General features: G+C 43.6%; 2 protein-coding genes across 4 annotated transcripts; both read right to left on the reverse strand.

The window, feature by feature from the left end:
- Positions 1-124: 124 nt before the first annotated feature.
- me3 (malic enzyme 3, NADP(+)-dependent, mitochondrial) lies at positions 125-9,584 on the reverse strand. The gene is made up of 14 exons (XM_077536539.1): positions 8,701-9,584; positions 8,256-8,440; positions 5,269-5,402; positions 4,992-5,141; positions 4,318-4,393; positions 3,972-4,237; positions 3,787-3,896; positions 3,446-3,543; positions 3,250-3,363; positions 3,079-3,184; positions 1,849-1,991; positions 1,575-1,748; positions 1,352-1,450; positions 125-707 (listed from the first exon to the last, which is right to left on the reverse strand). The coding sequence occupies exons 2-14, from the start codon at positions 8,433-8,435 to the stop codon at positions 546-548; spliced, it is 1,812 nt and encodes a 603-aa protein (XP_077392665.1). The 5' UTR covers positions 8,436-8,440; positions 8,701-9,584; the 3' UTR covers positions 125-545.
- Positions 9,585-9,722: 138 nt separating this feature from the next.
- Positions 9,723-16,067, reverse strand: LOC144030386 (immunoglobulin-like domain-containing receptor 1). 3 transcript variants are annotated; one of them, XR_013287245.1, is made up of 9 exons: positions 15,767-16,067; positions 13,926-14,096; positions 13,389-13,538; positions 13,187-13,306; positions 11,835-11,981; positions 11,483-11,608; positions 10,297-11,117; positions 9,986-10,109; positions 9,723-9,872 (listed from the first exon to the last, which is right to left on the reverse strand). XR_013287245.1 is itself a non-coding variant. In XM_077536647.1 (8 exons), the coding sequence occupies exons 1-8, from the start codon at positions 15,819-15,821 to the stop codon at positions 9,861-9,863; spliced, it is 1,602 nt and encodes a 533-aa protein (XP_077392773.1). In that variant the 5' UTR covers positions 15,822-16,067; the 3' UTR covers positions 9,723-9,860. The 3 variants fall into 3 exon arrangements, 2 of the variants coding, with proteins under 2 accessions (XP_077392773.1, XP_077392772.1); XM_077536647.1 differs by lacking the exon at positions 9,986-10,109; XM_077536646.1 differs by having other exon boundaries at positions 9,723-10,109.
- Positions 16,068-16,179: the final 112 nt, after the last annotated feature.

Genomic DNA, 16,179 nt, shown 5'->3' on the forward strand with positions numbered 1-16,179 from the left:
AGTCTGGGCTGCCCCCCTGAAGCTGCTGCCCCCGCGACCCGACCCCGGATAAGCAGTAGTAAATGGATGGATGGAGTTGTTAATAATGGATACGATGGAAAAAAACACACCAACAAAACAGATGCAACTTTGAAAGTTGAATAGAAAGTGTAATGTTCCCTTTTGAAAACTTGAAGCACTAAATAACATCAACTCTTCACCACGCTTTAAAAAGTCACATCGACACGCTCAGTCTGCATCTTGACATAAAAGACATCCGTTTGGCAGGGAGTGCTGTTAGCCCGGCATGTCACCCGAATGCTGCTCGGTGCTAAAAAGATGACATTAGTGGTGGTGGGCTTGGAGGGAGCAGGAAGAGCCACAAATAAGTGTTTGATGGAAGGAGTGATTGGGACGCAAAACGTTTCCATGGAGACAGTCAGGAGTTGGAGTGCTTTTTTTCCGGTATGTAAAGAAACCCTGACTAAACTATATCAAAACAACAAACTGAACTATAATAAAAAAAAAACATCAGTAGTATGCACTTTTGTTTTAGGAGGCGATGGTCACACGTCCTGCACCTTCATGGCCTCCTGCGGCCAAGCGTACGTGTCCAGTGTGAACGAATCGTAGTCTGGACTGTAAATGTGAGAGAGAACAAACGCCTCTTTGTCCTTCGGCTCCGGGTACACCGACGCCACGTTGTGCTTGTACGCGTAGTTGACGATCTGCAAACAACACATACACATCATCAGGAAGTTCCTCTGCGTGATGTTTTTTTTACGGACTTTGTTTCAGACTCAGAATCGGCAGAGTTTATTATTAAATGCAAGTATTCATTTTTGTATTGTTTCTGTGGTTCACGTGCTCTACATGAGCCTTCTGAGGACCTCGCCTATGAATTTGGACACCACTAATGTCTCTTGGTTGGCCTCGGAATGTCTCGGGATCCCGCAGAAGAGACGGATGGATTGTTGACGTCACAGTTTCTCAGCTCCGGTCCTCGAGTACACTGTTCCGCTTGTTACTTTCAGCTGATTAGCGAATCGTTTGAAACACCTGTGTTGGCTGTTGGAGACATGGAAAACAGGCTGCGATGGGGTACTTGAGAACTACTAGTTTACATGGTCCGGTAGGTGCTGCTGTTTTGGTTAGCAAGGGTTCAAACGTGCTCAAAAGTATTGAATGTCACGTGTGAACGATAGCTAGGAACTCAATAATGCATTTCTTTGAGGGAGGCGTTTATTTGCCTTGAGTGGATGACGCACCCGCCAATTATGTCTGATAGACTAGCGAGTTGAATGTTTTTTCTCCCCCAAATTAGTGATAGTTGAAAAAGATAAAGCAATGAGTACATTATTTCATATCCAACCTTGACAGCGATCTTGAAGGACACCTCTCTGATGGATTTAAGAGGAGGGTAGAGCCGCCCCTCGGCCAAGTGCTCTTCGGTCACCATGTCAGCGATGGCCTGACAAAAACACCACAGCTGATCATCGGCATCGTAGAAAAACAGGAAGTCACGTGGAAATGATCTTTGGTGGAGGCCATAATAATAATCATCTTCTTTTTTTTTTTTTTTTTTAAAAAAGGACCTCTGCAGTGGTCAGGAAGATGTCGTCGGATATGTGTCGAACTCCGCAGGCGATGATGCCCAGTGCCACGCCGGGGAACACGTAAGCGTTGTTTCCCTGGCCGGGGTAGAACGAGCGTCCGTCGGCCAACGTCACCTTGTTGAACGGACTCCCGCTGGCGAAAATCCCGCGACCCTGATTGGGAGAAACAAAAAGCCAGCGCGACCACAAAGTTTCATCTCAATATCCCGTTCTGAGCGATTGCAGTGTTTTTTGATACACTAAGTGGTCTCACCTGAGTGATGGTGTAGCATTGCTCGGCCGTGCACTCGGCCTTGCTGGTGGGGTTGCTCAGAGCAAAGATGACGGGCCGCTCGTTGAAGGTCGCCATGTCTTTGATGATCTTGTCGGTGAAGGCGCCTCCGATGGCGGCGACTCCTTCGCAGCCGTCAAAACAACACAACGCTTTACGTTAGAGGCCAACAAAAAGATTTGTGTGTGTGTGGGGGGATAATAATTTGTTTTCTTTACAAAGCGCAAATTGCAAAACATTCTGAACAAAAGAAAACCAAATCACAGGATGTGGTGATTTTGTTATTTGTTTCAAACTAATGATGGCCAAATGAAACTTTTGTGAAGCTTCTACCCACTTGGAAAAATTGCAATGAAAGTGGGGCCATTCTTCACTGCCCTCTCCTGGCGAAAATCAGGACTGCACTGGATTTGAGACCATTTGAAGTCTTTCATGCAGTACAGTCGCGCACGCTCACACGCACTAAAACTCAACGAATCCATCCATCCATTTTCCGAACCGTTTATTCCTCACAAGGGTCACGGGGGGTGCTGGAGCCTATCGTAGTCTATCGCAATGAAACTGCAAAGTGGCCACTTGGTCCGGAATCGTAAATCAAGACCTGCGTTGCTCGTGCCACCTCAAAGACTAAATATCATCCGATTGGACCGCAAACCAGTCAGGTGGTTCATACGTCATTTCAGGCTCGGCAGGTGCTGCGGAATTGAGGAAGCCCCACAATTTTCCAGGTAGGATGAAATTTTGATAAGAAATGTGGCTCTTTTTTCAAGCTGTATTGTCAAAAAAACTGAAAATAATAATAAGGAGAGAGAGGAAGAGAGATTACAATAGTCCCGCACTACTTTGTGGTTCGTTTCATGCGGACTCACGCTATCGCCGATTTTTATTTGGGTCCATTTATGCTGCAATTTTTGTCTCTTTTTGCAATATTTGAGTAAATCAAAACTCTTTCTTTCATTCGCCACAACCAACAAAATATAAGTTGACATTTTTCATCTTTTAATTCCTCTTAGCCAACATCCCTGGTGAGCTATTTTTAGAACAGGCCAGTTGTTACTCTAATGCTTGCGTCAGTAAATTTAGCAACGTATGTTGAACAGCTCAGAATTCAGCTGAAGCCATCAAATGATGATAAAAAGACAGATTTGGTTTGACGTGATTTTGGGAACAACACAAATGTTGGTCATCCTTCGGCTCCGTCTTCCCACTCACCGATAATGGCGGTGGGCTTGATGTTGTGCACGGCCTCCTCCAAAGTCTTCAGGTGGGGGTGCTCGTGCGCAAACTCCTCCTTCTCGTGGTTGAGGTGACTTCGCCCCTGAACGAGAAGCGTTTTTGTCTCTACGGCAAAGCCGGTCAAGAAGCGCAACGCGCGTGCGTTACCTTCACAATGAGACCTTTGGAGTCCACCATAAAGATCCTTTTGGCGGCTTCCTTTCGAGACAAGCCCTCCTTGGCCATGGCCATCATTAGCAGGTGAGCGATGCCCAGAGCGGCCTTGATGGGAGAACAACATAACGTTTGGGAGAAGAATTCAAAGTAGACGCAAACAAGAAAAGAAAAGAAAAAGAAAAGTCACCTCGCCGGCGCCCTGGAAAACGAAGGTGTGTTGCGACAGTTTGTCTTTGGTGATCTTTAAAGCTGCCAACAGTCCGGCCACTGCGACAGAGGCTGTGCCTATGACAGAACATCAACGTTTTGGACTTTGGCTCGACTATGGCTCCATGCTACAAGCTAATAAGTTAGCCACCATTCGTTAGCGCTTGGATTCATATTATTGTTGGGACATTATAACTTCCATACATCCATTTTCTTGACCGATTATTTCTCACAAATGAGTCAATAAACATGAAGCAAAAATGAAGTCAAATATCGCCGCTACCTTGGCTCAATAACGGCGATAACTGTGCTAGTAGCTACCTTGGATGTCGTCGTTGAAGGTGCAATAGCGATTCCTGTATTTGTTGAGGATTCGGAAGGCATTGCTGTTGGCGAAGTCCTCAAACTGAATCAGGCAGTTCATCCCGTACCTGCAGGGTGACGGCGAAACGCGTCACCAACGTGAGATCACAGGCGATCACATGGCCGCCGCTTTTGCTTCCTACTTGTCCGTCACGGCCTGCATGAATTCGTCGACGAGCGCGTCGTACTCCTTCCCTCGGACGCGCGTGTGCTTCAGGCCGATGTACAGCGGATCGTTGAGCAGGTTCCGGTTGTCGGTTCCCACGTCCAGCAGGACGGGGAGGCACTGCTGCGGACGGACTCCGCCGCAGGCTGTGTACAGAGCCAATTTGCCCACGGGGATGCCCATGCCGTAGCTGCCCAGATCTCCGAGCCCGAGGATGCGCTCGCCGTCTGTCACCACGATGGCCTGGATGCAAAACAAAACAAACCAACAAATGACTGGAAAGAGGAAAGGGAGGATGCGGGAAGGAGGACGGCCAGGTTTGCCTTTATGTTGTCTTCAGGCCAGGAGTCGAGCAGGGTTGCAACGTGGCCTCGATCGTGGATGGTGATGAAGAGTCCTCTGTGAAGGACAACGAAAGACAAAACTTCGATAACACCGATTTCCTCTCCAATCTGATGCTGAGTCGAATTCAAACTGGTATCGGATTCTTGTAACATTTAAACTTACTAATCATTATATTAGGAATTTATTCCTGTAACATGAAAGGGATACTTTGCTTATTTTTGGCAGGCAAAAATGTCTAGAAAACAGGTGAGCTGTGATTGGTTACCTGAGCCCTCGTGATGTCATTTTCACTCGAAAGCAAGTTGCAAAATGTGTTTTGAAAGGTACTACTTGTACGTGAGAAATAATGAAAGTATCAAATTCATTCTAGACAAAATATTAACTTTTTATTGCTATAATGGGCTAAATAAGTGAAGTACATATTTAAAAGTTCACTCTTTTAGCATCACGTCTTTTGTCAATTTTTTTCCATATCCTCCGTCTCTTTTCTTCATTCTCAAGGTCATTGACTCGGTTTGCAACATGACTGCTGTGGTTGCCTTCGAAGCCGTTTTGATCCTCGTCTCATTCATGATGTCATAATCCTTGATAGTGCCATGCGATCGTGAAATGAAAAAACAAAAAGGGGTGTGCGGTTGTGCACTCCTCTCACCGCGGCCTCCTGAAGGCCAGGCCGTACTGCTGGCAGGCCAAGCCCACGGTTGGCGTGTAGACGATGGGCATGAACTCCTCGATGTCCGACGTGAGCACACGATAGAAAAGCTTCTCGTTCCGATCTTGTAGCGTCATCAGCAGGATGTACCTGGAAAGAACGAAGGAGAAGCGCACAACAAACCCTTTTGTTGTAACGACAAACTGAGGACAAATAGTTTGTTGTGGGCAGATATTTGTTGTACTTTGACTTTTGGAGTTCGAAATTGTGTTCTCACTTGTCCAGAGGATTGACGCGCGTTTCATAGCTCTTCATGACGCGCAGCACTTGGACATCCTGGGACAAGAAGCAAGGAGGCAGCAGGCCGTGGATGCCCAGCTGCAAGCGCTCCTCCAGGGTGAACGCCATACCCTGCGGCCCGGGACGGAAACCCGCCGGGAGGGAGTCAGCAGATTGCAGATACAGTTGTGATGGAAAAATCCATTCGGAAATATTTGAAGCGGCAATAACGGATGTAGTTTGTCTGTTGTGAGGCTGGAGCTGATTGTCAACAGACTCGCAGCCGAGCGTCATATTGATGCTATTTATTTCTGGCCAATGGTGCGACAGGCTGAACTCACTCCCCTTGAATTACCTTCACTTGTCACTTGCACTACAATATTTACGACTCCAGAGGAACGCTTTCAATTTCATTGCGAAAGTGGTTTGGCAGGCCTGCCGCAACGTCCCAGCGGTCACCAGCAGAGGGCGCGAGGCTGATTATTTTCACGCAAAACAAGCGACAGTCCGAACAGTTTCGGCGCTACCGAACAAGAAGAAGAAGAACGTGAACACAGATGATATTCCAGTTTCCTATAATTGAACAAAGTAAACCTGTTAAATATGCCATTAACTCCAACCCACTAATGACGTTCTTGGACCAAGAACAGTGATAGCTGATTGCTGTGAATAGCAAAAAGCCACAAGTCCATAATTGTTGCCCACCCCAGAAACGTTTCTAACTGCCTTCAGGTGCCATAAGGTGTCGGTGAAGCATTTTTTTTCTCTATTACACAAAGCTATGACCTGACTAAATGAAGCTCCTCCCTCCATTTCAACATTGTTCCTTGCACCCAAGTTGCCACAAGATGGTGCTAAAGCAATAGTTTTTTTTCTATAAGACATAGCGTACGGCTTAAGCAATTTCTTTCCTATTGTGGACACAAAACCCAAAATTATTTCATGAATCGTCTATCAGTAACCTACACTAAAAAAAAAAGTAATAAACTGAGGAAATGTAGTAAATATTTGTATGAAAAACACTTCTAGGTCATACATATAAAAACGAAAAGCAAAAAATATGTTATTAACTGAGTGTGCCTTCTTCGGCATGACAACATATCTTCCAAAGTCAGACACCACTTTGGAATTAAACAAATATGTTAATTAAACAAAATGGCTGATGAGTTTTGTTTCATTTTAGTCTTAATATTTGGCATTGGTTATTTTTTGCATTGTTCAGAAATGTCACCTAAAAATGACTTTTTCTGTTTTGTCTCTTTGTGCAAAAGTACTTTTGAGCTCTCGGAAATGAAAGTACTCTGCTTAAAACTGCTCTCATACTTCATTGCAAATGCAACTCTTTTGTGAAAACAACATTTCAGCTACAAACTTCTACTGTATGCAAAATAATAAAAACTCTCACTGTCCAAATACTTGTGGACACATTTCCTATCGCACGTGAGTCATCATGGAAACGCTGACTTGCGAAAGAATTTTGACCTTCCTCGTGTCGAGTAAAACCAATAAAAGTTTGCAAACTTCAAGAGTCTCGCTGAACACATCAAAATATTAAGGGAGGGGCATTTCCTGTTTTATTTAAGGTTGGGAACAACAGCCCCCTCCAATCCGCTGATGACTCGTTGTGGATGTTTAGTTTGGCCAAAGTGTTTGACTTAAAAAATATATATATATTTCCTGGTTTGTACCACTAATTATGCGTTGTTAAGACATAGGCTCAGTGAAAGTATATCAATGCTGTTCAGCAGTTACCTTGCTGTGTTAAATGAACTTTTAAGGTTCATAAAACATCCACTATAAATGGATATAAAGTTTTGTTAAATATTTACCAGCAACGCTTTACCACTTAATGTTTATCTATTAATCTCGATTGCGGTTGTTCTTAAACTTTGTACGAGGGCCACCTAAAAAAAATGCTGAACTCTCCAAGGCCAACCATCATGCTCAACATTAAACTACAGTAGTGAGAAAGCGATTTAATTCCAAAATAAAATTAAAACATGAGAGTCAAGACAGCTTGGAAAATTACTTCCTATGTCAAACACACAAATGACACATCAGTAGTCTACAAAAAAATAAGCAGATTTCCTCAAATAGTGGTCTATTTTACACCGAGTGAAAGAAAAGATGACGTTACTTTTGCTATGGCCAATACCAGCCACGTGTCCTGGTGGACAACTTTACTGCAACACACATCAACTGTTCACATGCCAAAGCCATGTCCAATAGAAAAATATTGTTTTGGTGCCATCTAGTTGCCAAGGAACTATCTTGGTGGGAGGGAGCCTTGCCTAATTGAGAAACATGCTTTGTCAATATCTTGTGGCATCTGTTAGGAAAAAAATAGATGCCTTTCACGTGGGATTGCTTGTCAAATAATTGTAGATGTTCGCTATGCAGCGTGGTTTGGCATGCTTCGAGGGGAATCACAGTATAATTATTAGGTAACAAAGTACTAATCAAGCGACTGAACACTAATATGGATGAGGAAAAAAAAAACGACAGATAATTGATATAGGGTTTTAAGTGTACTGTAATTGCCAACAGATGCCAAACAATGGTGGCAAATGACTATTTTTGTCAAAATGAAGCTCCACAACTCACTTTAACAGTTCCTTGGTTCCAAGATGCCAAAAAGCAGCATATTTATTCATGGAAAACAAAAAGTGACATTTTCACTAAATCTGAACAGGCGAATTTGTTTATGCCCGACCATGAATATTGGAGTGTATTAGCTAGCAGTCAATTTCACCTATTCATTGATATTATCCCTGATATTTTTGGGAAAGCCCCTGCATATTGTTGTTTTGTGTGGAAAATGATTACAAGCTATTTAAAAAAAATCGTTCTAATTTAATAATAATAATTTTTTAAATAGCACGACTTTGTGTTTTTCCATTTAATTGCCTATGGCCTAGAGGTGCTTCATCACAACTTTTGTGTAGGTTAGTGAGAGGTTCCGTCGTCCACTTTCCGCCAGCTCACCTTGTTGAGGTGGGGGTTCCTGGTGATGTCATAGCCACGCTTCTTGGTGCTAATGCTGCTTTTGTTGCTCGCCCCGCCGTGGCATCCCCTCGCCGCTTGAAAGGGAAACCCGCCGGCCGCCACGACCGCCGCGGTGCGTCTACACAGATGCATCGCCGCTCTTCCAGTGAGGGAATTCATGCTGCCTGCGCTCAAACAAACACAGTCACTCGCAAACTGGCAACAAGAAGCCGCAACACTGTCATTGATACCGACGCCTGTAAACAAACTGCCTCGTGAGGCTTCTTGTCCTTCATCTTGTGAATCCAACTAGTTTTTACTCAAAACGTAAATAAAATGAACCTACGTGCTGTTTAAATCACCGCGAATAACAAAAGAACATTTTCCTAGTAAGATGCTGCTAGCAAGCGGCTAAGCTAGCCCTCATCCCCCTCCTCAGCTTTACCTGGAGACTAATAATGCAACGCCGCCGTATTTGTGACTCTTGTCTTCATTAGCGTCGATCCCAATTTAAACGGTCCTCTCGGCCTGAGTGGATTTTCGAGGTGGATCTCGTGGAAGCAGCTGATCCCGGATAGTTTGACATTGACTCGAAAGATGTTCTACAGGAAAGATAGTCATGTCGTAGTGGTCACAGACGAATTAGAGAATGTCCGCTTTCTTGCCTATTAATTATTTGCACTTGACGTGTTTACATAAAAAACAAACAAAAAATGCTCTAATTTAGTGGAAGTAAACAGTCAAACAGTAATTCGCCGATTTTCAACTAATTCAATTTATTGACCCAAACTACAAAGCTGTAACCCCAGAGAACGATCTTGTAGTTAAACATCTTTGGTTCTACTTCCTGGTCAGAGCGCTTGACACTGAGAGCACCAATCAGATCACAGTACGCCAGGCTCGTCAAAGCTTAGTCCCGCCTCTAACAAAACTCACGCAGTAATTTATTTTTGGTACTTGGGAATAATGTTCACAATAAAATACATACATACATTTCCCGTCTGAAAGTAACAAAAGCACACCGTGTAAGTGGGAAAAAAAATATGGTGCAAAAAAAGGCTTCCATTATTTCTTGCGGTTCCCCAAAAGCACTAACCAGGGTCGACCCTACTTAACTTCGGAGATTGGCTGTTTTCAACGAAGTGTGGCTCAAGTCGAATACAAGTTCCGGGATGGGGTTTGTGTTTGTAAAGCAATTAGCATGTATCCCGATGATTGGGGATTTGTAGAGACCGAACTAGTTTTACTCAGCCAATCCAAAGTCCATAGCCCAAAACAAAACCATTCCAGCCCACCGCCACAATACGACGAGCAAAGAGGGTTTTTTTGTTTTGTTTTGTTTTTTAAATTAACATTGATATTCAACGATGGAAAGTGAACTGAACTCAATTGACAATTGCGTCCTCTGGTGGACATTTTGATGTACGGTCGTTTGGAGACAGCAGACCACAAATCCAACTCACAGTGTCTATCTAAACTGTTTTATTCAAAACAACATTTCATGGCATAACACTAACAGCAAAAACATTACAGTAAAACTGATAAGAACAGTGGTTCCTTGCGAGGTCCAGTTTTTCTGCCCCATATCGTAGCAGAGTTGTCAGTCTATTTATGTTGCTAAAAGAAGAAGAAGAAGAAAAAAGAAAGAAACAACTTACAGTATTTTGATGATGAAATGAACAGACATGAACACAAAAATGATTAGGTTTGGCATCAAAATATTGACTTACTACTAAAAATCACAACAACTAAAAAGTCCCTCCTTGATTGACAAGCAGAAAATATGGAGGCTACTTTTGCAATCAAAGAAATGTTTCAGATGACTACGCTGGTGTTGCTACGGTTGCTCCTATCCTACGGAGAGAAGTGAAATAGACGTGGTTAGGTCAAATGCCATAACATGCAAACAAAGCAAAAAAAAAAGAAAAAAAAAGGTGCTGTCATTATTCACCTCAGCCTAAATTAGAGCAGTTAAAGAAAACTCCACACCCAATGAAGGAAAGAATAAACAGAAGAGACAATGTGTGTTGGTGTTGCTTACGGAAAGTCGGATGTGGTTCCTGCGGTCGTTGGCGTGTCCATGTTGACTCTCCACAGAGGAGTAGCTGGGGGGCTTCTCGGGCCAATCCTTCCCTCCAGCCGCCCTCCGCCTGCCGCTGTCGTCTTCATCCGAACTCCAGGAGCCTTTGCGGCGTGGGGGCGAGTAGCTCTTCTCCCTCCGCGTGCTTCTGCTCCGCAGCTCCTCCATCAGGTCGTCCCGGCTGCGGGTCCGAGGCCTGGAGCCGCTTCTGCTCTGCTCCCTCCAGGTGCGGCGGTTCCCTCTTCCTTGCCTGCCATCCCGGTCAGAGTCGTCGCTGTAGTCGCGCAGGTTCCCCCGTGTTGGGGGAGAATGGTCTCTGTATCTGCGTTGTTGTTGGATGCTCCTCCCAGAGGGGTTGCTGCTAGCGCTGGACTGGCTGGAGAACCGTATCCCCCCCCTGTCCGGCTCTCCACCTCGCCGCCCCCTACGTGAGGAGAAGCTGGCAACACGCTGGACGATGGGCGGTAGCGTAATCACCCTCCTCTCCGTACCCCTTACGGCCATCTCATCGAGGGCCGACAGCATGCTGGGGGGCCCGGGGGTGTAGGGCACAACGGGAGGCGGCGGCTGGGGCGGAACCGCTCGCGGGGGCACATTCTGAACGGGATGCATCGGCACATCCAGCCCCCTCACCTGGTTCTCCAGGTAATCCAGCACGTGTCGGTTGCTTTGGAGGCTGCCGTTCAGGTGGTGCGGGGGGGCGGGCTGCTGCGGAAGCATGACGGGGGACAGCTGCATGGGCGCCATGGCAAAGTTCTGTTTGCCAGGGTCTGAGAATGAGCCTGAAAGGAATGTGAAATTAATGTAAGACTTTGGCCTCAATCAACTCATTTGCTCCCCAAAAAGTATAAATACGTTCTATTTTAAAGGTTTTAAGTCTCCCAAAGACATATTTATAAAAAAAAAATTGAATGCTAGAGCATACAGAAGGCTTTGATGCAGCCTCTCAACTGCAAAGAACGCTTGCAGAAATGGTAGTTATTACACAAACGGCCAGCAGGTGGCAGCAGAGCAAAGGAGATCAACCACGGCCATGTTGAAAAAAAGCTCAATTACTCACAATTCGAAATAGATTTGTGAAAAATGATGAAGAAAATGGATGGATGAATTAAATTTATAAAAAAAAAAAAACTAGTTTGGGACTCACCCGAGTACAACATGGGCACGCCCTGCATGGAGTTGTTGGAGCTGATGGGAGCGTAAATAGGTTGGCCGTGCATCCAAGGTGCCATGGCTCTCTTGGCCTCACGCAGCATCCTGTGTTGCATCACAGCTACAAACAAAGAGGAGACTCAGTGATATCATTCGAATGAAAATGCACTCGTGCCTTAGATCAAGCTCTCCATTATTGTCGATTTGTGTTTACAGAAATGCATGCCACATTACAGGGAAGGAAAACACGTCAACTGAGATCGTGATGATTTTAATATGCTTTTTGTAGGCCCTCAATATGTTGGAGTTATAAAAAGTAGCACACAAACGGCAATATTTTTGTGCACCTTTTTCCGGGCAGCAGCAGGTCTTGGGACAGCAAGGGCAGCGCACGTAGCAGCAGCACTTCTGGGGGCAGCACTGACAGCAGCAGATGCACAAGAGCATGATGAGCAGCAGGGCACCCAGGATGATTAACAGCACCGTCAGCCAGTCTGGCGCACATCACAAAATACTCCATTTTAAAATACAGTCAGGTTTATAAATATTGGAAACATGGAGTTGGTTCTCATCTTCTTTTTTTTTTTGCTCTAAAAAAACACCACAATGGATTTGAAATGACAACAAGAAGGGTTTTTTTGTTTTTGCAGATTTTCAATTTCAAATTAAGGGTATTTACTTCCAAAATGAGTGAATTGTGTAGGGAATTACAACAGTTTGTACGTATATACGTGTCACGCTTTTTAAGGGACCAAAAGTATTATTATTCCACTTATTTGCCTTAAAAATGAACTCAATCTTAAAATTGTCTTTTCAATAATACGTTCTATGCAGCCCCACGAGGCAAAACAAAGTATTCCGATTAATATTGTGTTTGTGGAATATGAGTTAGCAAAATTCACCCATTTTTATCAATCTCATGGGTCGGCCATTTTGTCACTTGCCGTCAACTGAAAATAACATGACAGTTGCTCAATGCTCAGGTAACAACCAATCACGACTCGCCAATTTTTCTGAAGCTGAGCCGTGATTGGTCGTTGCCTGAGCAACTGTGATGTCAGTTCCAGTCGACAGCAAGTGTTAAAATGGCCGCCCGAGATGGATTAAAAACAGCAAGATTTTGCTATTTGACTCCTATTCTACAAACAATATTAATCAGAATGCCATGTTTACACTAGTGGAGGCACATTCGACATATTGTAAAAAAATCAAATAAAATTGTGGGGTAACTTCCCGTTTTAAAATCTCCTGTTGCTTTCACACTATGCTTTTGGTCATCGTCCATCTGCACTGTGAAGCGCAGTCCAATGATTTCTGAAGCTTTTGGCTAAATACAAGCATATAATATTGGCTGAAACATTCAAGAATTCATCCTGCTGCTTTTGTCAGCAGTTCACAAAAGGGCACCAGTTCCATTGGCGACAATGATATGTTCAACATGATAGCACCACAAGCATTCTTCACTTATGAGGTGCTCATCAGGTCCATAAAAAGTGGATGCACATATGAAAACGGTTGTACTGTACAGTAATTTGTCCACCGGTCACCTGATTTGGACGTAAACACCCTCAAGTTAAAGCTGAAAGTATGAAGTTAAAGCAAACTGTGTTCGTTATATTCCAAATCAAATGTGGTGGCGTTTCGAGCCAAAAAAGATTCAAATATTTATCGGCCGCACTATAAAAGTGAGGATGCTTACGATACACGATGAGTTTCACTTCTCGATCCGAGTCACCCGATGTGTCGCCGGCGGCATCGATGGTGCAGAAGTACACGCCGTTATCCCACCACATCACCTCAGTGATGACCAGGTTGGCCTCTGTCAGGCCACACAATCACGTCATATCAAGTCTGGGTCCGATCATTACTGGGAGGCGACTTGGTTTCACATGCAAACTCACTGTTTTGAATTGTAATTTTGCGGTTCTGGTACTCGACGCCCAGGATGGGCTCATTGAGGCCTCTCTTTTGGACCACGGTGCGGACTGTGCGTTGGCGGTCCGGACAGTCGTTGGCGGGGTCCTGACCCAGCTGCAGAGCGGCCTGGTAGCCTTCGTGGACATACGGAAGCAGACAATGCAAACGCACTGGCGAGCTTGTCAAATAATACATTTCAGGGAAACTATTGAACAGTATAAACAAACCGGTTTCTTCCGTGTGTCTTGCCAACAATGCTTGCTGTACTAGTTGCAACACAACTGCCAATTATTTTGCAATCAAAACAATTTGATTGTTTTGAGGTTTCATTATGATATGATCAACATATTTTTACACTTGTATGTTGCCTTAGTCAAACCTTGATTCATTTGTACACTTATAACAGTAAAAATTATATATATTTTTTTTGATTGGTGACAAATTCTGAATCCAAACTAGCAGATTGTGTTTAACATTCAATTCAGTACTTCTCGGGAGATTGACGCAGTAGGAGTATTCACCTGTGGAGTAGTACTCCAGAATGGGGTCTTTACAGAAGGATTTGAATCTCCAGGTAACCAGCACATCCTGAGGATTCGCAGAGGTGGAGAAGTCGCAGCGAAGGGTCACAGACGCAAACAACATCGTACTTCGTTCTGACTCCGGAACGATCACCTGGATGCACAGCACCTCTAATGGGGGAAAAAAAAAAAAAAAAAAAAATCATTCACGTTTACACAAGACTGAGGTCCTCAAAACGGAATCACTGCAAATGGGACTGAACAAGATGACATTTGACACCCTTCCATTAGCCACAATAACAGCTGTCAGTCATCAAGGCCATGATAAAATCAGATGAGCAGCACGTGCCACTAATGGTTTTTGACACTGATTAAAAAATATACTGTACTGCTTCTATAAGATGAATTCTGATCAAATAAACTGTATACAGAGTGAGAAAGCAGACTGTATTTAAAAAAAAAAAAAGTGAAACACATAACTAGGACAAAGTTCAGACAGTCAACGCACATATTACAATATGCACTAATAGAAGAATCACGTTGCACACAACCAAACAAAAATGTCACAAAGTGGATATACAGGTTAAATGAAGTGTAATTACCGTAATCTGCCTGTCACTATAAATTGCTGGCCTAGATGAACAGATACTTTGTTTATACTACATAAATACTAGGTTTACCAATAAAGTGAAATTGGATCATTTCCCACAGCACAACTGACAAACAGTTGGTCGGGAATTACTGCACATGCAAAATGGAAAATCATGCAGACGTTGAATTCAGCATTACAAGGTTTTCTGACATGTTGCATTCAATAAGTTACTGCAAATGGCTGTTTATTTCATACAAATCTCAAATGTTGCATATTGGTGACACACACAATTCTATACTTGCATTTAAACTAAATATATTTAGGTTTGTTTGTTTTTTTTAAGGTTGTTATCTGTTATTCTACATGTCAAAGATTTAATGAAACATCTCTTCATTGATGCTTTGTCCACATTTTATTGTGGTGGGACTCCTTTCTTTCCTTTCTGGCCTGCATGGGGCGACCTGGATCTAGAAACGCATCTGCCTAAGATGACGTCACCCGGGAGGCTGAGCAACTCCTCAGGGCAGCATTATGATGACCGAATATGTAACAACAACTAATATACAGTGACCTGGAAAAAACAAAACAAAACAAAAAAACAAAAAAAACGGCATTTCTGTTGAGCCATTAATATTGCATCTTCTAAAAAAAAAAAGTTAACAACAGATGAGCCAACTTCAGGCCCTGTAGGAACATGAAACTGACCAAGTTTTTGCATAAGTTTCGAACCGACGGCATCAAAGTATCAATCAGAAGTATCCAATCATTTCTTAATTAGGCTACAATTAATTGAATACACATAATTGGTGCTTATGGGGATGCTTTTTAATGCAAATAATTACTGCAGTTGATTTTATTAGTGTGCTAGCGATGATCTAATAATTACTGCAATTACTATTTTTGTTAGCGTGATCGTGATTACTATTTGTAGATTTGATTGTGAACAACTACGACACGATCCGACTTACGTACACATTTACCCCTTCGTAAACCGACGGCAGGCTGCTGTATAATTATGAGACGTTGTAGGCCTACCTGTCGATAAAGCAGTTTAGCAATTAAGAAAAACTAAATACTAAGCGAACTAATCAACTGACGCAGACGGCCTTGCCCCAGTTGGAACTGTTGATAATTAACTTCAGGCTCGTCTGTTTGCTTTGCGTGAGTTCGCCCTGCATTCACAGGAGTCAAAAGAAACAATGGCGGAATGAAGGGGGGAAAAAAAAACCTCCAAATAATAAAGCCTCACCTGTTGGAAAGTAAACCAGCAACAGCAGCAGCGTCACGGATATCAAATTTCCCATCACCGCGTATAGTTCCCTCGATTTTTCCGTCCTTCCGCTACAGCGTCGTCGTGTATCGCGTCGAAGTTCCAAAACCCGCGAAAGATTCCGCTATGTGGGCAATAAACGCTTTTCCACATAGTGTGTGAGATTTTCCCTCAGTAAAACATGTTCTTCGAATGAAGTGTCATTAAGTGGAGACACTAGACAACAAACACTCGTTTATGTTCCCACAGGTGTACATGAGGAGGCGGGCCGGAATGTCTAGGCCCATCCCCCTACAGCCAAAGTGACGTCACCGACTCCGCCTCACTCAGATAGTGTAACAAGGAAATACAGTCATACAATCATTTGGAATAACATTTTCATTTTTGTAGTG

Source organism: Festucalex cinctus, chromosome 11 (genome assembly GCF_051991245.1).
Source record: "Festucalex cinctus isolate MCC-2025b chromosome 11, RoL_Fcin_1.0, whole genome shotgun sequence".
NCBI classification, from domain to species: domain Eukaryota; kingdom Metazoa; phylum Chordata; class Actinopteri; order Syngnathiformes; family Syngnathidae; genus Festucalex; species Festucalex cinctus.

What these genes read in the sequence shown, in the direction of transcription:
- LOC144030386 (XM_077536646.1), bottom strand. Translation starts at nt 15,821, where the DNA reads ATGGGAAATTTGATATCCGTGACGCTGCTGCTGTTGCTGGTTTACTTT. An exon ending in CGTGCCCATGTTGTACTCGG is followed by an intron (nt 11,118 to 11,482) that starts GTGAGTCCCAAA and finishes CATTCCTTTCAG; the next exon opens with GCTCATTCTCAGACCCTGGC. An exon ending in GGAACCACATCCGACTTTCC is followed by an intron (nt 10,110 to 10,296) that starts GTAAGCAACACC and finishes TTCTCTCCGTAG; the next exon opens with GATAGGAGCAACCGTAGCAA.
- me3 (XM_077536539.1), bottom strand. Translation starts at nt 8,435, where the DNA reads ATGAATTCCCTCACTGGAAGAGCGGCGATGCATCTGTGTAGACGCACC. An exon ending in ATGCAGGCCGTGACGGACAA is followed by an intron (nt 3,897 to 3,971) that starts GTAGGAAGCAAA and finishes GTCACCCTGCAG; the next exon opens with GTACGGGATGAACTGCCTGA. An exon ending in CCAAAGGTCTCATTGTGAAG is followed by an intron (nt 3,185 to 3,249) that starts GTAACGCACGCG and finishes CTTCTCGTTCAG; the next exon opens with GGGCGAAGTCACCTCAACCA.